The 26,279-nt window shown below is 46.7% G+C and overlaps 1 protein-coding gene across 1 annotated transcript in view; it reads left to right on the forward strand.

The window, feature by feature from the left end:
- Positions 1-26,279, forward strand: part of IDUA (alpha-L-iduronidase) — a 1,533,398-nt gene that overhangs the window by 296,039 nt on the left and 1,211,080 nt on the right. Inside the window, exon 4 of the mRNA XM_085640933.1 lies at positions 11,142-11,249. Coding sequence (XP_085497059.1) covers positions 11,142-11,249 — 108 coding nt within the window. The remainder of the gene's footprint in view (positions 1-11,141; positions 11,250-26,279) is intronic.

Below are 26,279 nucleotides of genomic sequence, written 5' to 3' on the forward strand. Positions count from 1 at the left end.
CTACCACCCAATGCCACTGTCTGATTATAACTGTTGCTGCAGCAGTTGTGGCTAATGGAGAGGTGCGGTGATCAATTCCGTCCCAATAAGTGGCATGGTCATGAGGTCTTAGGGAGGACCAGGCACAAGAGGTAATTGATGGACCTCTCCAAGCCATGCTCGGCCCACTTGCATGCACCAGTGTACTCCAGTGAAGCGCAGCAGCACGTGCAGCCTTATAACGTGTACTGAACTCCACAAATATACCATGCAGCAGGGTTTTTCAGGCCGTACGTGGTGTTGAGTCGTGCGCTAAGCAGTTCTGCACTCTTCCTGTAGTCCACCACGTCACTGGTGACTTACCAAGCCATAGCTGTTGATGCAAGTAGGGCAGCTAGCCGAACGTGACCAATTGCTTAGAGTACAGATCCTCGCACCAGTTCAGTTTAGGCAATCGGCGGTGGGTCCAATTTCAGCTCCCTGCAGCGGTGGGCCCGGCAGGCGGGTGGCGCATCGCTCAACCCCCTGTTCTCTCCTCCTCACAACAGCACCCACCTGATCTAGTTGCTACCAGCGAGAGGGGCCGCGCAGATGCACAGCAGTGCCTACACCTGGATTCCTGAAGGTAGAGGCCGCAATAGCTGTGTGGCGCCTGCCAGAGGCATGTAGGCCCGGCTCGCTCTGCTCCGCTACGTATGCAGCAGCAGCCGCGTTTCGGGAATTTCTCCCCTTAGGGGCGGGTCAAGGCTCACAGCACTGCAGCCAATCCAGGTGCCGCTGCACCAGTCAGCCGCTTCCATCAAGCCACAACGGAGGTCACTGCTCCTAGGCGGTTTCACTATCCATTGGCTCTGCTCCACCCCAGTATGTCATTCCAAGTGTAGGCCCTGATCCGCGGCAGCGCAGCCTCCCGTTTCCGCCGCACAATGCTGCGCAAGCGCTATGAACCACACCGGCATTACATCAGACAAAGGGAGGACAGATGCCTTATAAGACCAGTTGATATCGTGCTCTGTCCTGGGGAAATGTCAGATAACAGGAGTTTGGCAGCTGAGCCGATCAGCAAGGCATGTCCGCCATCTTGGCTCTCCTAGCCGCACCCCCTGCAATTGGCCTCTGATGGAGTGAATCCTGACCTGCAAGAGGTGCCGCTCCAGGTCCTGGACCCTTGTCTGGTTTCATAGTATACTCCCCCAGCCTGCAAACTGCAAGAACGGAACTCTAGGTGAAAATCCAAAGGTTCTGGGCTCTTTGAGTCAGAAACAACCGCCTACCCTCCCGCCAACATGAAGCTTCGACGGCGACCTGCTCTGTATGCCAGCAATGTTGGCCCATGTTTCCCACCAACCCGAAGCTCTGACAGCGACCAGCTCTTCACACCGATGACAATCTCTCCATGGCTTTCGCCAATGTGAACATCTGGCTGTAGGTTGTTGATTAGAACTGTACTGAGTAGAACAGAGTTCTTCAAACTGTGGGGCGCGCACTCCACTCTACCTTTGTTCCCTGTCAGGTCTTCTTCGATAACTCCGGTATGGTTGGAGGGAGGGGAAATCGACGGGGCACGAAGTACTGACAAAACAGCTTTAGGTGACTGCTTAATTTTGTACCACCTGGGACATCACAATAATGAGCTGGCAACCCTAATCATAAGACTGGGAGTTTGTTGCACGATCACCACATTTTTTATTTTCTCCACCCTGATCCCTGGTTACTGCCATATTAGCAATAGTTTAACACATTTGAAACCCTATGCTGCCCTCAATAACATTCTGAGTTACTTCAAGTGTCTAGGAATGCACCGTGCATTCAGACAACTCGCTTCTCATTATCGCCTTCACTTTCACGCTCACCCTGCACTCACACTGATCTCCATGCACTCACACCATTTACCCACTTACCCTGCACTCACAGTGATCACTCTGCACTCACAATGCACTTGCACTGTTCACCCTATACCTCACTCTGCAGTCACAGGAGCACACTACTCAACCTGCGCTCAAGTGACACTTCACTCACCTGTCTCCCTCACTGCTCAATCTGCAATCTCACTCAAACAAGCCCACCACTAACCATACATTAATTTGTCCCACTCTGCACTTATATCTGCAACCAAATTCATATGGTCACCTCGCTCACCCTGCAGTCACTCCTCTTACCCAACTAGCAAACTGTTGCATGGCTCACCGTGCACTCACATGAGCACTCCTGCCACCCACACAGCACAGAGGGTTAATGTGCCTGCTCCATAGAATGTGTACCATGCAGATCACAGAACTGAGTGTGAGTAAACAATGAGTAGCGCTATAACAAAATAAAGAGAGATGAGGTGCATCGTTGGTGAGTGGTAGTGAGGGAATTCATGGAGAAGGAGGAAATGTGGGAGGGGCACCAAAAAAGACTGTTACACTGTGTGCAACAAGTGCTTGGGCCATCCCTGGCTAGGAGTGTTAGCCCCCACCCGAAGTTCGGGTGTAGTTGCGCCCCTGTACACGAGTATGGGCATGTCGTCCTAAATTACAAAAGGGCTCAATTACATGCACTGCAATCCAGCCTTCCAGGGGTCCCCTTGATAGAGACAGCTCTGTTTTTGCCCTGATGGCCTGGAATAATTCCTAAACAGATTCTTGTAAATACCGTTTTGTTTCATTTCTTTTGAATGTGATTGATGTAAGGAGTCTATTACTATGTGCAGAGAAATGTCTTTGTTTCAAGCAACAACCATAAAAAAGTTTTTTAGATCCAAGAGGGGTCCTCACATATGACAAATTGGAGGATATCACAGATATTATCCGCTGTAAAATTAGTGGGCTGCTGCTTTGTTACAACAGTGAAAACACACATCACTATCTATGAATATTAGATGTAAACGCTTTTAGAATTTCAACCAAAGTGCCTGTGCACCAGTAGTAGCCTGGCTAAAGAGGGTATGGCAGAGCTGAAAGTAAATCATTTAGACTCAAAGCTGTACTGAACAGGGGCCCCCAAAATATTTTGGCCCAGGGCACCCAAAGTCCTTAACATGTCCCTGCCACCACAAAGTCTGTCAGACAACATTGCTCTGAAGTAAAATAGACACCATCATTCATTTATTATTAGTTCTATTTTTTTTTAAACATAAGCCCGACGTGTCCTTAACCCCAACTGCTTCAGGCAAGTAACTTATCGTACTACTAAGGAATTCTCAATTAGGTGTTCGTTCAACGCCCTCTCTGTGGACTTTCAACTTTGTCTTCGGGTCAATAACAGGTTGGTGGGCAATTATCCCATTGTAATGCTGCCTAAAACGGTTGTTAATGATTTCTAGAGAAGATTTGTTTCTCGTGTACCAGCTCTGAGCTAGGGAGTGCTAAAAATCTGACAACACTGTCTCCCTTACAGTCCCTGTTTTGGCTGAAAATGTCTGCAGAATATTCAGCTTTGAGAGAAACTGCTATCAAAACTCTCTTGCCTTTCAGCTCGTCCTATGTATGTGAGATTGGGTTCTTAGCAGTTGCTGTATTAAAGACTAGGGGGCAGATTTACAAGCGCCCTGCACCACCTTTACGTCACTTTTCGTGACGTACTGGTGGCGCAGGGGGCGCCTCCATATTCACAAGGACGGGAAAAGCCACCCTGCGTGACTTTTCCCGTCCTTGTAAATTCGGCCCCTTCAAACGCAGCACTTTGTGTTGAAGAGTTGTTCCATGAGTATTGCTGTGGGTGTTCCCACGCAACACCCATGGAACAAGACACATCTCCAGATTTATGAGGAATCGTAAATCTGGAAATGCGTCTGAATGCTACGCCACCCTAGAGGTAGCTTTGCGAGGTGCAACGAGGAGAAATGTGTTCGAGGCATATGAGCTGCAGATTATACACTTTTGCATAGATCGCCATCTGGTGTTGGGCCCGGATGTTTGCAGTTTGTTTTTCTTGGACAGTGTTTGGAAGTCACGATTTCGGTGACTCCTCCTTCGGTCCGTACTGCGCATGGGCTTCGGCTCCATCCTCAGATTGTTTTTTTCCGCCATCGGGCTCGGATGTAATACTTCGTGCTCCGGCTTCGAACCTTTCCAGTTCGACCTTCGATGAAAAATCCTCGTCCATCGAGATTCTTTAGACGGAATCGACTTCTTCATCTCTCTCTTCGGCACTTCCTCGATTCCAGACATCGGCGGCGGCCTTCGGGCCTATCTCGACTCCGGTCTCGGCCGATGGAAAGGACTCCTTTCAAGAAGTGCCCGAAATGTGGGTCTAAATTTCCCCACACCGACCTCCATCAGGTGTGCAACCTCTGCCTCTCTCCCGAACACGAGGACCGAGACTGCCCCGCCTGCAAGTCTTTTCGATCGAAAAAGACTATTCGGGATCGACGAGCTCGACACACCATGGCGCACTCATCGACCTCGGCTCCACCTGACATCTTCGGAGAAGACACCGGAGCTTCGGGACAGCAGCACACCGAGCAGGAGGAAGATATCGTCAGCGCTTCCGAGGCCAACGACTCCGACGTGGAGGAGATCACACCGGCGCAGAGGGTCGTGAGTACTCTACCCCCTCCCGCGCCCATACCGAAAGAGACTCCGGTTACCCCTTCGCCTCCGGGCCTAGGGAAAGCCAAGCATACTGCTTCCATCACCCCACCTTCGGGCCCGGTGAAAAAGCATCACAAGTCTCCTGGCGGCTCGGGCTCGAGCCAGCCTCCTAGCGGCGCCGACAAACATTCTTCGGCGCCGAAGAAAACAAGTTCCGTTCCGAAGCCATCGGTGTCGAAACCTGGCCTCTCGGTGCCGACCAAACACAAATCCCTCGGCACCGACACTTCCGTGCCGAAGCATGCCTCGGCGCCGACCCAAAAATCGGACATCCAAAGAAAGCATGGCGCGGATAAACCGACGAAGCCTTCGGTTCCGAAAACGTCGGCACCGATGGACGAATCGGTGCCGGAGGAGCTTTTCGCACCGGATCCTCTTCAAAAGACTTTAACAAAGGATCTAAGGACTGGACATTTAATTTTGTCTGTCAAGAAAAGACTTTTGGACAAACCAACTCCTCCTCCACCACCAAAACGGAAGGACTCTGCCACATCCCCGTTCAGAGTACCCTCCCCACCACCTCCACCTCCTCCTCCTCCACCTCCTCCATCTCCTCCCCCACCTTCTCCACCCTTGCCTCACCGGTCTCCAACCCCGTCTCCAGACCCTGATGACCACGGAGATCCATTCTATGATCCCACAGATGCCCCGCAGGACCCCACTCCTCTGGGAACGCCTGACCCATGGGAGGATTATCACAATCCCGATGTCCCAGATGTGCCTCAGGATGATCTCTATCCATCCAGGCCGTCTCCACCAGAGGACTCCCTGGGGTTCCACCACCTCTTACAACGGGCGGCACATTACCATGGGGTAGAATTACACAGTGATCCAGTTGAGGAAGACTTCCTACTTGACACTTTTGACATAGCAGATAAATCCACCGCTATATTACCCATGCTTAAAGGGGTGACCAAGAATGCCACTGAGGTTTTCAAAGACCCCGTTAGAGCTAGGGTCTTAAACCCCAGAATAGAAAAGAAGTACAAGGCAGCCCCCAGGGATCCTGTCTATATTAAAGGACCTGCACCCCTAGACTCACTAGTGGTCTCCACAGCTAGGAAGCGCTCCAACTCTCAGTCATCTGGTGAGGCCCCACCACCTGATAAGGAATCCAAGCTTTTAGATGCGTCAGGCAAACGCACTGCCTCCCAAGCTGCCAATATGTGGCGCATCGCCAACACACAGGCGCTGCTGGCAAGGTACGATAGAACGCACTATGATGAGCTGGAGGCTCTCATGCAGCACCTCCCGGATAAATATAAGAATAAGGCTCATGAGCTAATACAAGAGGGGAAGATTATTACCAACACCTCTATCAAATGTGCACTTGACGCAGCAGACACGGCGTCCAGGGCTATAAACACCAGTGTCCTGCTTCGCCGTCACGCCTGGCTCAGAATTTCAGACTTTAAACCAGAGGTCCAAGCATCTATTTTAAACCACCCTTTTGACCAACACCACTTATTTGGCCCAAAAGTAGACGAAGCCCTGGAAAAAATGAAGAAGGATACGGATACGGCGAAGTCTATGGGAGCCCTGCAATCACAAACCCCTAGACGCTCCTTTCGCCGTTCCTCCTTTCGAGGCTCTGGCAGAGGTTACTCTTCCGATAACGCCTCCACTTCCTACAAGTCCCCTCCTCAAAATACCTTCTCAAAGGGCTACCAAAGAGGTGGATATCGAGGAAACAATAATAAAGGCAGGGGCAAAACCAACACCGCCCGTTCTGCCACACCGCCCACACAATGACTTTCCCCCGCTCCCCCCAGACCATTCCACTCCGGTCGGGGGCAGACTACAGGACTTCCTTCACACCTGGGAAGCCATAACATCGGACAAATGGGTAACCCAAATTATTCGGTCAGGGTACTGTCTCGAACTAACTTCTACCCCCCCAAATATTCCACCCAGACAACGTGCGATGTCACAAGAACATACCACACTTCTGAAACAAGAGGTACTCTCCCTCCTGCAAAAACACGCGATAGAGCAGGTACCCGTCGATCAGCAAAATCTAGGGGTCTACTCTCTGTACTTTCTCATACCGAAGAAAGACGAGACCCTACGGCCCATTCTAGACCTCCGACCTCTAAATGCATACATCCATTCAGACCATTTTCATATGGTAACTCTTCAGCAAGTTCTCCCACTCCTCCGTCAGGGCGACTTTCTCACTACACTGGATCTGAAAGACGCATACTTTCATATCCCAATACACCCGGCTCACAAAAAGTACCTCCGATTTGTGGTGGACAACCAACATTATCAGTTCAAGGTTCTCCCCTTCGGGGTCACAACCGCACCACGGGTGTTTACCAAATGCCTAGCAGTAGTGGCAGCACACCTCCGAAGACAAAACATTCACGTCTTCCCCTACCTGGATGACTGGCTCATAAAAGCCGCGTCCTACCACCAGTGTGTACAAAATACAAACACTACCATACAACTACTCCACCAGCTAGGTTTTACGGTGAATCACCAAAAGTCCCACTTAATACCCTCTCACACAAAGCAATACCTCGGTGCCACTATAGACACCTCAAAAGCTATAGCCTATCCCAACTCAGCCAGGATCGCAAGCATGCAAGCCCTGCGCCAAAAGTTCCTTCTTCAGCACTCTCAAGAGTGTTCATGAAACTAATAGGGATGATGGCGTCTTGCATTTTCATAGTGCCTCATGCAAGACTTCACATGCGTCCACTCCAAGAGTGCCTAGCACGCCAGTGGAACCAAGCCCAGGGACAGCTGACGGATCTGGTGTTGGTGGACGGTCGCACCCATCGCTCTCTGCAGTGGTGGAACACCACAAACCTTTCCAAAGGGCGACCGTTCCTGGACCCGGTTCCTCAGGTGATTCTAACAACGGACGCATCGCTCTCCGGTTGGGAAGCGCACCTATTACACCTCACAGTGCAAGGTGTATGGACGCCACAACAGAGGTTACTCCACATCAATCATCTGGAGTTGTTGGCGATCTTTCTAGCCCTGAAATCGTTTCAGAAACAAATTTCAGCCAAGGCAGTCAAAATTCGCACAGACAATATGACTGCAATGTATTATATTCAAAAACAGGGGGGGACACACACTCCCCAGCTCTCCCGCTTAGCACAGAGCATATGGAGATGGGCGATTCCACAAAAAATCTTTCTCCTGGCACAACACGTCCCAGGCATACAAAACACCATGGCAGATCTGCTCAGCAGACAAACGCAGCAAATGCACGAATGGGAACTGCATCCACAAGTTCTTCACCCATTCTTCCACAAGTGGGGGCATCCTCAGATAGACCTCTTCGCCACCCACGAAAACAAAAAATGCCCAAGCTTCGCCGCCAGATACCCACACCCATTGTCCAAAGGCAATGCGATATGGATGAACTGGTCAGGCAAATTTGCATACGCCTTTCCACCTCTCCCACTAATTCCATTAGTGGTAAGGAAGCTACAACAGCACTCCCTCAGACTCATTCTGGTAGCTCCAACATGGGCCAGGCAGCCGTGGTACACCACACTACTACAGCTCTCAGTGGTACCACACCAAAAGCTGCGCCTGCCCCCATGCCTCCTAGCCCAGAACCATGGAGAAATCAGGCACCCGGACCCAGCTCAGCTCAACCTTGCGATCTGGCTCCTGAAATCTTAGAATTTGGATACCTTAACCTTCCCCCTGATTGCATAAACATTATCAGGGAAGCCAGACGCCCTACCACTCGAGCATGCTATGCCGCAAAATGGAAACGATTTGTTGTTTACTGCCGTAACAATACAATCGACCCCTTAGATGCATCCATACAGCACATCATATGCTATCTGCTCCATCTTCACAGGTGTAACCTGGCATATTCATCCATACGCCTACACCTAGCAGCAATTGCTGCTTACCTGCAAAACAGACAGCATTTATCACTGTTCAGAGTGCCTGCTATTAAAGCCTTTATGGAAGGCCTTAAAAGAGTAATTCCACCCAGGGCACCACCTTCCCCTGTATGGAATCTAAACGTAATTCTTACAAGGCTAATGGGCCCGCCTTTCGAACCAATGCATAAATGTGAGCTACAGTTCCTCACTTGGAAAACAGCCTTCCTCGTAGCGATCACTTCCCTTAGAAGGGTTAGTGAGATACAAGCGTTCACTATACAAGAACCCTTTTTACAGATACATCACAGCAAGGCGATACTTCGCACAAATCCCAAATTTTTGCCCAAGGTCATTTCCCCCTTCCATCTTAATCAATCGGTAAAATTACCGTTTTTTTTCTCGCAACCTCAATCTGTTGCGGAAAGGGCTCTACATACACTTGATGTTAAAAGGGCTTTACTGTACTACATACAAAGAACGCAACCTTTCAGAAAGACTAAACAGTTGTTTGTCTCCTTCTCTCCACTGCATAAGGGCAACCCCATCTCTAAATCAGGGATAGCTAGGTGGATTGTAAAGTGCATACAAACTTGCTATCAAAAAGCAAAAAGAACATTATCTGTTCCACCTAAAGCCCACTCTACAAGAAAGATAGGGGCTTCTATGGCGTTTCTAGGGAACATACCCTTAGATGACATCTGCAAAGCAGCCACATGGTCAACACCGCACACCTTCACAAAACATTACTGTGTAGACGTGCACTCTAAACAACAAGCTAGTGTGGGCCAGGCTGTACTAAAGACACTATTTCAAACCACTGCAACGGATACCGGTGGTCGCCGCTAAGGTTGGGTACTGCTATATAATCTATGCAAAAGTGTATAATCTGCAGCTCATATGCCTCGAACGGAATATGCTACTTACCAGTATGCATCTGTTCTTGGCATGTAGAGCTGCAGATCTATACACGCCCACCCACCACCCCCGGCTACCTGTATCCGTTCCAGTCTATCTTATTTAGATACAACACACATGGGTTTCTTACTATTATCACTACGCTCCATCTTTTCCCTGCTGGCGAAAAACAATCTGAGGATGGAGCCGAAGCCCATGCGCAGTACGGACCGAAGGAGGAGTCACCGAACTCGTGACTTCCAAAGACTGTTCAAGAAGAAAAACAAACTGCAAACATCCGGGCCCAACACCAGATGGCGATCTATGCAAAAGTGTATAGATCTGCAGCTCTACATGCCAAGAACAGATGCATACTGGTAAGTAGCATATTCCTTTCATTTCTCCTCGTTCTTCCCTCTTTCAATGCGTGCTGCATTCTACAGCATGCATTGAAAGAGGGAAATGCCTGTAGTGATTGTTTATGTGCAGGAAGGTGCCCCTTCCTGCACAAAAACAATCTCCCCATAACGCAGGCATCCTTGCACCGTGGTGCAAGGATGCCTACGCCAGCGCATGGCTGCAGTTTGTGCGCCAGCGCAGGGGGAAGCACAGAGATGCATCATATTCTTGTAAATATGTCGTATCCCTGTGCTTCGGAAGTGCCGCAGCGTGGCGCAGCCAAAGGGCTTGCGGTGCCACACTGCGGCACTTCCTTGTAAATCTGCCCCTGGATGTAGAGCACTACCTGAGGATGGCAGTAGCAAAAATCTATCCACAGATTGACCGTCTGTGGCAAAAAACAGGCACACCCGTCACATTTATGTTGGTGGTGTTATCAATCAATGTCATGTGTAAAACAAAGCATCCTAGTAAAAACCATTTGTGCACATTTTATCTAGGAAAATGGTGGTTTGAGCTATGTAATAATCTGTCATTTCAGCACACCCACTCACAAACCTGCACTTTACTAAACACTCTTATTATGTTGAACATTATTTGCTGGATATGGCCCAGAATATGCGCGCGGCGGTCAATTATGTAGTGTACCAGATTCCAGAAATTTCTGTCAGGTGTTGGGGGGGGGGCCAACAGCTAAAAAATTGAGCGGGGGGGCTCACCCTACAAAAGTTTGAAGACCTCTAGAGTAAAAGGTAAACTCTCCACCCCAGGATGCACCTGGTCCCTGCATTGCAGTGGGCCTGAACTTTTTGATTTTGACCTGGTCCAGTGCAACCAACTTTGTGTTTTTTGATGCTGTTTTTACCTGAAAGTTAAAAATGCACAACTCTGGTTTACTTAGTGGATTTTTGTTGTTTTGGTGTCATGTTATTTATTAAAGTTTACCCGTTTTCTAAGAAGGTTTGGGATTTGTCTTGTGTTCACTTTTTACTTTTTGAATGCTGCATAAACACTTTACACATTGCCTCTAATTAATGCCTGATTACTTGTGCTCCAAGCTACCAGGAGGTTAAGTGCAGGTTTATTTAGTGGCATTTGTGTTTCACACTGACAAGGATTGCATTCATTAGTTGAGTAGGGCCCTCGCCTCTCTCAGCTAATAACCCACTTTATTCCTACATTATTTCTGATGGATACATCTTCCCACAAATCCTCATCATTGAATGTCCCCTATATGCTAAAATGGCCGTCGAAAGTTTTAAAGATGAGTTTGATTATAATGATTACATTTTTATCACTATTTGCTTTCTTAACCTCTGACAATTTTTAAGAGATCAAGTTAGCTTCGTTGTTGTCAGTGCACTCAGTTATCTGATGTTCATAGTAGCCTTGTTGACTATCATACAAAAATGTGTTATCTTGTTTTCTGAAGGGTTTGAACTGATGGGAAGCCCCTCTGAGCATTTTAACGATTTTGAAGACAAAATGCAGGTGTTGGAGTGGAAAACACTTATCAGGAACATTTCTAAGCGGTATATAGGTGAGTTAATAACTATGACACAATAACTGCAAGAGTTATAAAATGTATATTCAAGAAGATAAATCAGACACACCATCTATCATCTAAAATCCATTCAAAATCTATTTGAAATATCATATCCATGGTTCCTGTGCATAATGCCGCCCATAGAAAGGCCAGTGATTACGACAAGGTAGATTTTCTTCAGCTCAAACTAATTGTGACCTCTTAGACATGATGAGTGTGACTATACAGAATTATATACTTGTAACTGTGAATAACGGGAATGTTTTTAAACGAGAAGTTCTGAGTGACATGAAAACGACAACAAGAGCAAAGCTGGAGTTGCCTGGAATGTCACTCAGAAACCGGAGGTGAAAATCATCCCCTTTAATCAATTATCAATCTACAATTTAATTTTGTACATGGGTTCCAAACACCTCCACTGCTGTGAACAGGCTTTTCAGATTGTGTGACCTAAAATTAATAAACATGGTCTGAAGGAGGCAGGCGCCAAGTCCAATAGTAAGCATTGTTACTTCGCAGAAGTGGAAAACAAACTAGGTTATCACTGCTGTGACTCTATTGTAGTGAATAACAGTTTTCTTAATGGTGTAATGAAAGTGTTGATATAGACCTTAACTTTTACTTATCATCCTAGTAAAGACCGGTATCAATAAAACAATGTAGCTAGAAACGTTTTTGTTTCGACTGTATGGAATACCTACAGAAAAAAAGTTGAAGAATTACAGGGAATAGTTGGCTAATTATGTGATTTAAGTAAACATGGTCATCGCAATGAAGCACTTCACGTTTCCCAGCCTGAGGCTCAGATAGTTTTGTACGTATGCGTTTTGTCTTATAATCATATTTTTTTTTTATTGGAATCGTACGCATCTCCACTATGGGCCACCCTTCGCCGCTTTTGAGGTGCTCTCAAATATCCTTTGTTATATGCCCAGGGAACATATTGCTTTAATATGTAAAAATAGTTTTTTGTTGTTCTAACATATTGTCACTGTGTTATTTCCAGTTGCGCATAATGAGTTGTAAAACGCCGAAGTTCCTTAAAAAATGAGTTTATAGCCAAATGTATTGATCAAAAATACAATTATATGAATAGTTCTCTCAAGTAATTGTGTTTTTGGTCAATAAACCGAGTTATAAATTCAAATAAAACGAAGTTAAGACAGATGATTTTACTTGAGAACCGAAGATATATCGGTGTTTTAATGCCTACATATGGTTCACTTGGTGTCTGGGGCAACTTAAGATTGGTGATTGATGATTGTAATTATTGCTTGGGAACAGGCAAACGATTGAATGACATAACTGATGGTCTTAAATGCCTTTGAGGCAAAAATAGATCGGGGACAAAGTCAAGGGTTTTGTTAAGCTCAACAGAACACCTTATATGAAGTTTTATATCACAACATACTTTTATCACATATAAAGATTTCTTTCCAGGTTTCCCTTAAAATCATACAGATTCTAAAGGGGTCTTCGTATATGGGCTACGTTATATTTAAACTGTTCAAAGCATCTTCTCCAGTAAATTGTGATATGGAATATTGTTTTTTCAGTGCGTCTGCTGTAAAGCGACATCCTCTAAACCTGCTACTGTTTGAAAAAATGTTAAGAGTTGTATATAGCGCGAACTAGACCCCAGACATCGGGTATCAGAGCGCTTTAGATGAGAACCAGTTTCGTTGCAGAAAGACACATTCATTTTTGTTAGACACGGGGAGATAAACAGCCTCATGCATCAACCCAAAATCCAGTCGGTAAAATACCGATTCGGTAATAGCTCCCGGTATTAAGGAAAAAATACCCAATCCCAATGCATCAACCCAAAAGCAGAAATCGCTATTTAAGGAATCCTTAAATAGCGATTCTTTAAATAGGGATTCCTTAAATACCGATTCCTTAAATAGCGATTGCATTTAAGGAATCCCAAAGTGAGATTCCTTAAATGCAATGCATCAAAGTTAAAAAATTAGCGATTTCGCTAATAGGGGGAGCAAATTACCATGAAGATGAACTGCATGGTAATTTGCAAAAACTTTGAAAAATGCACTTTTGTGCATTTTTCAAAGTTTCATGTTGCGCACACACATGCCCTTAGAGCATGTGTGTGTGCAACATATGTGCACATATCATTTTCAGGGGTGCAACAGGGTGTCCTTTTGACACCCTGGCACCCTTGAAAGTGCTCCTGCTATTAGCGATTCGGTAATACCGAATCGCTAATACAGACTGGCTTTACATTCATTCCTATGGGCCTCCAAGCCCATAGGAATGAATGGGTAGGTATTCCTTATTACCGATTCGGTATTACCGATTCGGTAATAAGGAATATTAAGGAATCGCTATTTGAATAGCGATTCCTACATGCATAGCCTTTTGCTATTCCTTATTAGCGATTCCTTATTTTTCGCTAATAAGGAATCGCAAATGGCATTGTTGATGCATAGGCCCCTAAGTGATTTGCCCAAAATGACAGGATGTTAACGTCGTTGCCTAGACTCGAACCCGGTTCCCCAGCTTTGAGGTCGACTGCTCTAGCCGTATATCTATATCCTCTCCCTCTATTATATTGTGTGCTTATCACAGGATTTAGCATACATAACTAGTAACTAGGCTCCTCGTGCATGACTTGCTTGCTGTTCATCCTGCATGGATTATAAATACCAGTTTTATGGTATTTATTTTTTGAACATTTCCATATGTATTTATCCATATTTATTTTGTGAATGAATGCATCAGTACCTCGTATATATTTCCATATGTTTAACCAATACATGTGCACTCATACTTTAATGTCTGTCCAATTTTGCCACATTTATCAGTCAGATATAATAAAACTATCCATTCAGGTGAGAATATTTGCATAATAACACAATCATATGTTAAGATATGCAGTTATTTAAGGAAATGTAATGTGTCTTTTAACTACGTATGTTCTCAGTCTGCACGACTATTGGCAGGGAATTTGTGAACAACAACAAGGAGAAGTGACTCAGAAGGTGCTCAATTTTTCGTATTTTTCCACTTTTTAAAATAAATGCAGACTGGAAACACATTGTTTAATGTCTGTATTTAACTGTAAAAATCTGTAAAAACAGAAAACTGAAAGCCTTAATTATAAAACATTAGAGTATATGCAAAATATTGCAAAAATGTTACTGGCTGCCTAAACTTTACACACAATTTCTAGTGTCATACAGATGTGACCTATTATCATTTTTGTGTTTGTAATTGTTTTTATTATTGTTCTCATTATTTTGCAAAAATAACTCTGTGGGTTAAGACATCTGACTGCAGCCTGCATGTCCCAAAATCAAATGTATTTCCACGAGATTCAACTGAGAAGCATTGAGTTGGTTGAGAGTGTCGATCAGCTACTTATATTGTTAAAAACCTTTGGAAGTAAGCATAGTGGAAAAATATGTTATTTTGCTTATGATACTAATTATGGAATACACTATTAATGATATAAAATGGTGGTCAGACAAAAAGTCTGACTGCCTGCCTATTGCCACTCTCCTTTCCTTGTGAAAGGATGCAGTCCAGATAGTTAGAAAGCATTCAGAACCCTGCCAATTACTGCATCAGGAATAGCACCACTGCAGAGGGAATATACCGAGAGCAGGAGATGCTAGCCATGATTCCCCGCAGAAAGTGACTCTGTATTCCACTACAAATGTGGGGAAAAAGATGCTCACTCACATGAGCCCCTGGTGGTGTCAGGTGGTATTTCTCTCTGTTAGATTCAGGAAACTCTGCCCTCCTCCTCATCTGAGCGAGCTTTGTCTCTCCCACACCCTGGAGAGAGAGAGTTTGTCTTGCCCGATTGATTCTGGGCACCAACAAACTCTCAAATAAAGACGCATGGTGCCACCTGATGGGCTTCCTCATTGATATGTGTGTGTGACATCACATTTGATGTCACACATATAGGGAGGACCGGGAGGGATTTCCTAGCCATTCCCAGATCCTTCCCAGGTCCTTCTCCAGGACTTAGCTGATGTGCAGGGCCACGAGAGGGACTAAAGGCAGCTATCACTCCCTCCAGCTCCTCCCTTGCCATACACTTGTCCTGAGCATTATTTCTGGCTGTGGGGAGAGAAGGTGGTAGGAGGAATAGCAGGAAGAGCAGCTTATCTCTCCCCAACCTCAATCAGAGTATCAGACTGGCCCTCTCATTCCACAATGACGCAGGAGGTGAGTATTAGAGTGGAGTGACTAGGATTGTTCCTTGTCGCTTCTCTTTGCCCACTTTCTGATACATTTTGTTCATGTTCAGGACAGCTCCTTCCTCTAATATTTATTCTTTATCCATGAGAAGCTTTGCAAAGAGTCGCCCACGGCCCGAGAGCCAGAGAGGAGCCAGATGCAGTTTGGCTTTGTCTTAACCTAAGAGAAATTTCAAAGAGAGTCTAGCTTCTTTCTTGAAAAAACAAAGTTCAGGAGTATACCCGTTGACCCAGTTGAGACTGGGTGGAATGTATAACGAAAACAACAGTGTCTCAACCGGTTGTCATTAATAAGGACTGTTACAATAAGTGCATAAATCACTAGAGAAAGGGAAAAAAGGCAGATATCACACAACAAGAATTACTCTCTGCTCTTCAACTTCTTAAAAAAGATAAGGCTCCGGGTCCGGACGGCTTTACGGTTGAATTTTATCTGCATTTTTCTAAAATCCTTTTGCCTAAATTGTACTCCTTAACGAATTTCTTTAGTTCCCAAAATAAGTCCTATGGATCTTTTTCAGAAGCACATATCTGCCTTATCCCTAAGGAAGACAAAGACTCTAAATTTTGTAAAAATTACAGGCCCATTTCCCTGGTAAATATTGATTATAAGATTTTCTCAAAAGCACTAGCTATTAGATTGGATTCCTATCTACCAAATTTACTGGGAAAGGAGCAATCTGGTTTTGTCAAGGGACGTTTCATTACAGACAATACTCAACTTCTTTTTAACATTTTATCCAAATCCCCCCGCCTAAAATATTGACTAGCAGCAATTGCATTGGACGCGGAAAAAGCGTTTGACAGGGTTGAGTGGACTTATTTATTCTATACTCTAAAGTGGTTTGGCCCTTAATATATCTCCTTGATTTCTCTTCTCTACTCCAACCATCACGCAGCAGTTTGTGCTAACGGTTTGATTTCCCCATTTTTTGACTTGGGTAGAGGTGTCCGTCAAGGCTGTCCCTTATCTCCCTTCCTGTTTAATCTAGCTCTGGAACCTTTCCTCTCCAAATTACGCCAGAATCCACACATACATGGCTTCCAAATGTCTGATCACCATATCAAACTCGCAGCTTATGCCGCTGATATTCTGCTCTTTATCTCCAATCCAAGCGAATAAATCCCGCCTTTCTAGTTGAAGTCCAAACATATTCCCTTATTTCTGGATATAAGCTAAACACTGATAAATGCGAGATTCTGCCCTTAACTAAATATACGTTTAAATCGGATTTTACCGTCTCAAATTTCGCATGGAGTTCTCACCATATCAAATATTTAGAACTATACATTACACCCCACATCTCAGACACAGTAACTTTATGTATGAACAAATGCACTCAAAAACTCTTGGACCTAACTGCCAGATGGCATCCTCTTTATCTATCCTGGTGGGGTCGCTTAGACACCATTAAGAAGATGCTATCTCCCATAGTTTTATATACTATATATAACATACCAATTCCAATTCCGGTTAAATCACTTAACAAAATTAATTCAATTCTCTCCTCATTCCTTTGGAACAATAAAAAACCCAGAATGTCTCTGAAGAGATTAATCTGCTCCAAGGATGAAGGCGGAGTTAATTTTCCAGACTTTCGTACGTATCAGAAAGCATTCCTTCTACGCCAGGCATCTTTTTGGCTACTCAATCTCACGGATACTTCTCCTTTGTGACCTCAATTGATCGTCTCTTTCTTTCTCCCTTTTACTTTCAGGAGTATCTCTCTTTTTCACGTAAACCGCAAACTGTGTCTACTCCCATAATTAAATTCACCTCCAAACTCCTACAGCCACTACCTCCTCCTACACCGCACACTACATACTCTTTTCTCGCATCAACTATCTGGAATAATCAAAACCTGCTCATTCACAATAAACCCTTTTATTGGAAATCTTGGAGACAGAGAGGATTAATTTGGATTCACCAATTATTCTCCCAATCACTTTTCTTGCCCTTTGCCTCACTTAGCCAACTGTTTAACTTGCCCACTTCATTCACCACCAAATATAACTTATTAAGGGAAGCCGTGATGTCCACATATACTCACATATCAAACACACCTATTTCTTCCAGCACTCCTGACTCTATCTCACACTTACATACCATGTTAAAAAATACACCTAAAGCCTCCACTATATATGGATTTTTACGTGCTTCTGCCACCATCAGACAGAAATCTAAAGCAGAAATAGCGTGGGAGCATGATTTCTGGACCTCTTGGCCAATCTCTCTATGGAGGAATTTATGGATTAAAATAAGCAAATCCTCTAGAGCAGCAAATACAACGCAAACACTTTTTTTGTATATAACAGACTTTTATTATCACCGCATGTTTTAAGCAAAAGTTTTTCAACTGTATCGGATGCTTGTTGGACATGTCTATCTCCAAATGCTGATTTATACCACATGTTGTTCTCCTGTGATTTTGTTTGTAATTTCTGGAAACAAGTATGGACTCAAATCAATTTAATTTTTGACGTCAATTTTTCCTTTTCTTTCACTAATATCTTCTTGGGAAGTCTCTCACCTGTTTGGGAAAATATTACTATTAATGTTAAAATTCTCGATCTATTATTGGCTGTTGCTTTTCAACAAATCACTATTAACTGGAAAGATTTTACACAAATTTCCTATAGAGTCTGGTGGTACGCCATCTGCCACAATCACAGGTTAGATACTGCTTTTGTTTACCCTATTAATTTGGCAACGAAACGTTTGGCACCATGGTCACCTGTCATGATATTTCTTGATGCAAATGCCCAAAAAATTTCTCAATCACAACCCTCACAGCAAGAAGTTTTTAAACCCCCCTGATGCCCCCCTCGTTCCCACTTTCTCTTATAACTTATTGACTTTTAGATTACATATGTATTAGTTATTTTTGTTTTGTTTTACACATTGCCATTTATATGTCTGATTCGTCAATTCGCAAAAATGTTCACCTTGGATATTTTGTTATGAGGCTCTTACTATGGATTTTCTATGGACACCTTTACAATTGTCAATAAAAACTTCTGAACTTAAAAAAAAAAAAAAAGAAGAAAGGGAAAAAAGGAGAGGGAGACCAAGAGTAGATTTGAAAGGGTTGTTATTTGTAGGTAGTTATAACAGCACTACAATACAATTAAATTCGGAGTAACCATATGTGAGATGTTGGCCTGGCATATGCTGTCCACTAGTTATAGGGGACCCCTTGCACCAGTCCAATTCGACTCTTAAGGTGATAGGTTAAAAGACAACCTTTAAAGAAAGCTATCCTAGTGGTAGCTGTGGAGAGCAGCCTTCAGGCTAAGTCTTGAAGGAGTGTTAAGCTTATTGTTTTACCATAGATAACCTCTTGAATGACCAAATGAAAGAGTAGTCCACACAGGTATATATTCAAAATATATGTATTTATTCTAAGAACAAATCCCACTAGTCTCTTGTGAGGCAGGAGGTAAAGATACAATTCAATAAAGCATTTAAACAACAATAAATAGCACTGGAATCACAGGGCCCCAGGGGGGGGACCAAACCATATATTAAAAAAGTGGTATAAGAACCACAACAGTTCTGCAGACAGTGCCTAGGGCACTTAGGGTCGCTGGCCCCTTACGAATCCACCCAAGGTAGTGAGGAAGGGGACCCACGGGAGACGGGTGAAGTGTTTAAACTACAGTCGGGATCTCTATTAAACCCTATGGGAAATGTCGCGGTTGGAAATTACAAGAATCTGGACACTTCTAACAGGAGTTCAAGTTCAGGAGCTTAGAGTTAAGCTTTTGGAGGGCCCACACCCACGACAGTACCGAGGTACCACTGTTACCTGCCCCAGGAAAGCCGGGTGCATAGGTCGTTTTCGATGTCGGGTCGCGATCTCGTTTTCAATGGAAAAAGGTGAAGAACTGCTGCTGGCGTGAAGCGTCGTCGATGTTGTGCAGATTGAAGATGTAGATCTTGAAGGAAAGGACCTGAAAGCAGAGGGGACAGAGTCTGGGTCACTAGCCAGTGACCAGGGAGCTCAGGAGAAAGAGCCCTTCAATGTCGGGTGTTTTCAGTAAAAGACGGGTAGCTTGGATCAGCAGCCACGGGGTCCAGGAGGCTTCAAGGAAGGCCAGCTTCTGGAGGGCGACTGTCCCACGAAGGATGAAGGCCGCTGCGGTGTTAGTGTCCGGATTGGATCCACTAAGCCTTGGCAACCGCAACCCACGCAAGGATCACAAAATAGCTACGGTGCAGACCCACGAGGTCTGAGCGAGGTCTCCAGCAAGGAGACTGTAGAGCAGGCCTGGAGCAACCAGGGGAGCCCTTTAAAGTAAAGATTGACCTCCGCTAGGGCCCACCAGTCGAGAGACAAGGGACCGCGGGAGACGGCAATTTGGAGTGCGTAAAGATGAGCCCACGGGTCGCCGGAGCGGGCTGGAGCGTCGTCCTTTGGCACAAGTAATGCTGAGCGGTTGGCTCAATGATGGGCCAAAGCACAACTTCCCCACTGGTTGGGGTCGTGTGCTGTGCAAGAGGTGGCCGATGTCCTGGGGTATTGGGGATCTCGGCACCCACGGGGTCCACGGTGCTGAGCTTTGCTGTGCACACTCACTGGCCTCTGGGATGCTTGGAAACCCACCTCAGGGTAGGCAGAAGTCTTCGATGTCCGTAGGAGCAGCGGAGTTCCAACCGGGTCACTTGCAGTGTTTCAGGTGCCTGCCAAGCAGGGGGGTAACTCCTTTACCCCAAGGGAGATTTCTTCATTCAGCTGTGCGCCAGCTCGTCGAAGGTTCAAGTCTTTGAAGTCCAAGATTAATCTGAGGCTCTGGGGACCCTCCACCCACCTTTATCCAGAGATTAGGGGAGTGTCTGAATCAGAGCCCACCAATGAGAGTTCAGGCGGGAAAGGGTGGCTACACCCTCTCCCCTTTGTGTGTTTTCCTGCCTGGGCAGGGGACAGGATGCCCCTGAACCGGTTTGAGGCGGTGTATGCAGAAGTAGGCACTGGAGAAGCCTACGTGCAAGTTTGAAAGACATCCTATGGTGCACCTACCCAGTTCCAATCCACATAGTCTGTCTGGGGAGGTGGGAACACCTCCCTGCAACAAGATCCCTATTGTCCAGCTGCCGTGGCTGGAGTTCTGCCCAGCAATAGGCAGCCAGAGTTGTGTGGGTGGCAGGTAGCATCAATTTTTTACTACGTGTGCACTTTTAAAATGGTGTCTAAAATCTGCCGCTTTTACCATATCGCCCCTCTAGCAGGGGGGAATCATGCCCTCACTCCCATGGCTGGATTTGGGGGTGTGATTCCACGATGTTTGACACCAAACATGACAGGGTTCTGTGCAGCCACTCTCAAGTTATCACGCTATCGCGATTACTTGGTTCCCAAACTTTTTTGAGCTACGGCTCCCTTGACCAATTGGCCATTGACCGCGGCTCCCCATTACAATATTTTCTTTTGTTTTTGTGTATGTAAGTGTAAGTAATCACAACCTCTGTAGTGCATCCATTGTAATCCCTGAAAATAATTGGGACGAAGGTAGGGTGAATAGTGCGTGCAATGCAAAGATATGTCTGCTCTCTCTTTCCACAATATTTGTGCACCCTCAGGTCGTGCAGTGAATGCATCTATTTGCTGTTCATGTGCGATCAAACTGAAGCTGGACACATCCAGCCGAATCCAGGGACGCTGGGGTGCTGCGGCGCACAGTTTGTGAACCACTGGGCTTACATCTGTTAGTGAGCTACACAGAATTCAATGAGGAATTGCAATGCGTACGCTTTGTGATTTTCCTTTCACATTATGACAGGTCAGTAGCCTACCACAGATTCATTAGGGCACGAGGTCCACTCAGACGGCTTCCATGTGTCTACATCAATTCCAGTAAAGCTATTTATCAAGAAAGAAAGCCTATTTTTGCAGCCATGGATTCATGTACTAAAGCCAATGTAAAGAATGCCAAGGCATTCAGAGTACTGCTGGTGCTATACCTCCAATTAAGAAAGTTAGTGCTGTTAAATACTGTCTGCCTATATACAAACCACTGTAATTAGCAACAAAACAGCAGCAATAGCCACAGTATGAAAAAAACCCTTTCACAATGCCTCTGAACCACAGGATTCCGCTGCTTCAGGTCAGTCATTTGTATGCTTCACTTCTGAAAGTCTTTCACTGTACTGACACATACATCAAATACTGTACTAAAATCCAGCATATTTGTAATGGGAGTAGGCTGCAGTGAAGGCATTCGAACACCCATTAAAGTACTCAAAATGCACCAGCTGAAAGGCAGAGTAAAAAGCCAGGACGGATAGTGTGGACAAAGCCAGGGATGTGGCTACAGCACCAGAAAAAGCCATCAACAAATATGGACAAGCATACTGGTGAAAACTGTTATTCTGAAAAAGTACTGGACCTCTTGTTACGAGGCGGTCCTCCAGCTGCTTCCGGGTTAATCTTGATGTGATAAGATATATTTTAGACAAAACCTTCCTACCCCTCTTTAATGAAAAAGGACAACATCCGGTGTGTTCCTCAGCGTTATCAATTATGGGCATATATACGGCAGTGCAGTAAGGAAATGTAAGCGCTTCTACTGTTGCCCTGAAGGAGCGACCAGTTTGGAATTGAATTACACTGGATTGCATTTAGTGCTAACAAAGTCAAACAGTGAAGGTATCACATAGTAACGTGGGGGCTATGCAGCCCCAATCTTTTGTCCTTCACAAATACTGGAAATAACGAACATAAACATAAATAAATGAGAATATTCATCAGTGTGGGAATTGGACACTGTGGACCACGATTCTTTTTTGAAAATACAGTGAATCTTAATGTCCTTGTGCCATCGACTTGGGAACGTCCTCTGAGACGAGATGCCAATTCCAGTGGCTTGTGCTCATAATAAATACCCGAATACCAAACTGTTTCCTGTCCTGCTGTCCTCGCGTGGGGATTGATAACACTTTCAATGAGGGAAATGTCTGCTACCCTGTGTTTCTTCACTTATGATAAATTATTACGCTACGAGGCAGCAAGTGCACCACCTAGTGGTCGCCAGGCACTGAGCACCCAGCCTGCATTCCAGAGGCTGGTGTAATTCAGAATACATTATGATGAGCATCTGCTACTGCGGCGCCCTTGGCTGGTTTTGGTGGCGCACCAGGGTGCCGCGGCGCACAGTTTGGGAACCACTGGTATATGGGATGGCTGCTCTACAAACAACCCAGCAATAGTTTTAATGAAGGTTGCAGATGGGCCCTACTCAGGTAGGGGTTCCCCCTCACACATATCTCAGCACCCTGCCTTGTAGGATTAGCAAGGCCTGCCTTAGGGGTGACCTATGAGGATATATGTGTTGTATTTAAGTGGGATACAGGATACCTATATCCCTGTAAGGGGTGCAAGCACCACCTTATCCAGACTACAGTAGTGGTCTGGTGGTGTCAGTTTGTATGGCTGTCCCAGAGGTGGCACAATAAGTGCTGCAGCCCCTGGTAGGCCTCAGAGGGACCCATGCCCTGGGTACCTAGGGTACCATCTACAAGGAGCTGATAGGGTGTCCTCAGTATCCAATTGGTATGTACCTAGGGTACTCACATTAGTTTAGTTCCTCTGCTTCCCTACGGACCTCTGCTAACAGCTAGCGGTACCCGCTCCGCGGGTCCCGCGTCGCAGGAGGAGGACAATCCAGGCTGCTTCCTGCTGGGCGGTGAGTGTGCGACAGGGCTGCGAGCTGCAACCCGGACTCAGTCTCCCAGGAGTCCCGGGTTGCTCAGGCCGTCCCAGCTGGCCCGCTCTCCCTGACCGCCCCGCCCAGCCCAACCCGCCTTAAAAACTCTGGTGATTCTCGCTGGCTCTGGGACCCTGAAGGACGCCAGTTCCTCTGCTTCCCTACGGACCTCTGCTAACAGCTAGCGGTACCCGCTCCGCGGGTCCCGCGTCGCAGGAGGAGGACAATCCAGGCTGCTTCCTGCTGGGCGGTGAGTGTGCGACAGGGCTGCGAGCTGCAACCCGGACTCAGTCTCCCAGGAGTCCCGGGTTGCTCAGGCCGTCCCAGCTGGCCCGCTCTCCCTGACCGCCCCGCCCAGCCCAACCCGCCTTAAAAACTCTGGTGATTCTCGCTGGCTCTGGGACCCTGAAGAACGCCAGTTCCTCTGCTTCCCTACGGACCTCTGCTAACAGCTAGCGGTACCCGCTCCACGGGTCCCGCGTCGCAGGAGGAGGACAATCCAGGCTGCTTCCTGCTGGGCGGTGAGTGTGCGACAGGGCTGCGAGCTGCAACCCGGACTCAGTCTCCCAGGAGTCCCGGGTTGCTCAGGCCGTCCCAGCTGGCCCGCTCTCCCTGACCGCCCCGCCCAGCCCAACCCGCCTTAAAAACTCTGGTGATTCTCGCTGGCTCTGGGACCCTGAAGGACGCCAGTTCCTCTGCTTCCCTACGGACCTCTGCTAACAGCTAGCGGTACCCGCTCCGCGGGTCCCGCGTCGCAGGAGGAGGACAATCCAGTCTGCTTCCTGCTGGGCGGTGAGTGTGCGACAGGGCTGCGAGCTGCAACCCGGACTCAGTCTCCCAGGAGTCCCGGGTTGCTCAGGCCGTCCCAGCTGGCCCGCTCTCCCTGACCGCCCCGCCCAGCCCAACCCGCCTTAAAAACTCTGGTGATTCTCGCTGGCTCTGGGACCCTGAAGGACGCCAGTTCCTCTGCTTCCCTACGGACCTCTGCTAACAGCTAGCGGTACCCGCTCCGCGGGTCCCACGTCGCAGGAGGAGGACAATCCAGGCTGCTTCCTGCTGGGCGGTGAGTGTGCGACAGGGCTGCGAGCTGCAACCTGGACTCAGTCTCCCAGGAGTCCCGGGTTGCTCAGGCCGTCCCAGCTGGCCCGCTCTCCCTGACCGCCCCGCCTTTTCCTCCCCTGCCAGCATATTTCCGGCTTGAGTGCACAGCTGCGCGGGAGCGCGCGGGAGGGCGCCGGGAGAAGCCCGGGACAAGGGCGGGACCGTCTGTGGCCGTCAGGGGCCAAAGGAGGCCGGGCTGGGCCATATCCCTTACTTTTTACTTTCAAATCTGATTAAGGTGATGCCCTCGCCAGGACCACGTGAAACTCCATTAAGGGAGGGGGGCAGCAACACAGGGACATTGGACAACTACTTCAAATCTGTCAAGGGAGACGCAGGCAAAGAAAATTCTCTGGAGAGACGCAGGGCGGAGCGGCGGCGCTCCATTGAATCCATGAAGAGCAGACCCTTGACAGAGATCATCCCGTATCCTATTTCCCAAGAGGAAGGTACGCCCCCCAATAGCTTAAATCCTCCGACTCTTGAGGACTTCCCCCTCTTACTTCGGGAAATTCCTAGTTCCCCTGGGTTGGTCTCTGGAAAGTCCATAGACACAACTCCTTCCACGACCTGTGTTACCCCCGTTAATTTGGTAACCCAAACTCCCCCTTTGCATGCAACTAAGAAAAGTAAGCCAAAACAAAGTGTTGTGGTGGAGCTGCATAGGCCTCCACCAAGCAAACGTAGTAGGAAGTCAATGGGGGGGAGGGGGAAAGCCAAACTATTCCATCTAGATTTTGGCAAAAAACATATAAACGCACTACAATCTGGAAAGGACAACGAGACTGTGCCTATTGTTCTTCCCTCCAAGGCCCCCAGCTCCAATATAGCTGTTACTAATAACAACCCAGTGGCCAATACATCTAATATAAATCCCCCTCTCACATCTATAGGGAGTATAGAATTCTTACTTCGTTCCCTCCTGCAGCCCATTAGCGATAGCCTGAAAAAAGTGGAGATTAGGCTCACTCTACTAGAGACATCTCTTACTACCTTGAACACCTTAGTTAGTAAGCAATCCAAAAATATGGGACCTCATCTCCCCGCAGGAAACCCTCCTAAATTAGGAGCCTCACAGGGTGCCAACAAAGTCCCCCCTCAGAGCGTGCCTACTGCCCCCCCCCTGCAGCCATTAATGGCTATTTCAGTCCAGGCACCGCGCAGTAACTCAACCAATAGGCCTTCACAACCAATAGACTCTGCCCCTCAAAGTTCCCAGACAGGGATTAATGGCGGCCACCAAGAAGCCGGCAGCGCCCCTCTACTCTCCCCGGGCCGGCAAGCCCCAAGACCACGGAGACCAGATCTGCCGCCAGAAGCTAATAGTCTAACGGTGGTCCTAGCAGGTGCCCCCCATTTAAGATCAGGGGAAAATGAAGACTACCAATCCCTAAAGAAAAAGGTCATTAAATGGCTAAATTGGAACCGACCCCTACCATCTCATTTTAATAATGAGATTATTATGGTTAGAAGGGTCCCTTGGTTAGGGAAGACCAGAAAAACAATAATAGGGGATTGCATCTTGGTAACTTTTAAAGATCCGGGCACTGTTCTGCATATCTATGAAGGAATAAATAGATCACTGGATTCCACTATTCAGACCCTTCCAGTATCCTTCTTTTTTCCCCCCTATCCGCATGCACCATGCCCCACCGCATGATGAGTGGATAAGGGTGGAACATAGACGCAGACACAAGGACTATGTACAACGCCCAAATCTCCAATTGCCGGACACACCCTATTTTTATTTCAACCGTTTCAATTGTTTGAATGGTTTGGATGGGGTTGATTGACTTTCCGCTCACACGCCAATGACCCGAGATTGCGGCTCCTGCAGACTTTCCAAGCCATCCACCCCGATTGTTGGTAAAACTCTTGGTCCACTGAACGATCCAGTGTTCCTGGATGATGGCACCAGCAGACTTTCTGATCTATCTGCCCACAATGTTGACAATGCCTCTGGAATATTGAATGAGCCAACACTTGTGGA

This window comes from Triturus cristatus, chromosome 2_2 (genome assembly GCF_964204655.1).
Source record: "Triturus cristatus chromosome 2_2, aTriCri1.1, whole genome shotgun sequence".
NCBI classification, from domain to species: domain Eukaryota; kingdom Metazoa; phylum Chordata; class Amphibia; order Caudata; family Salamandridae; genus Triturus; species Triturus cristatus.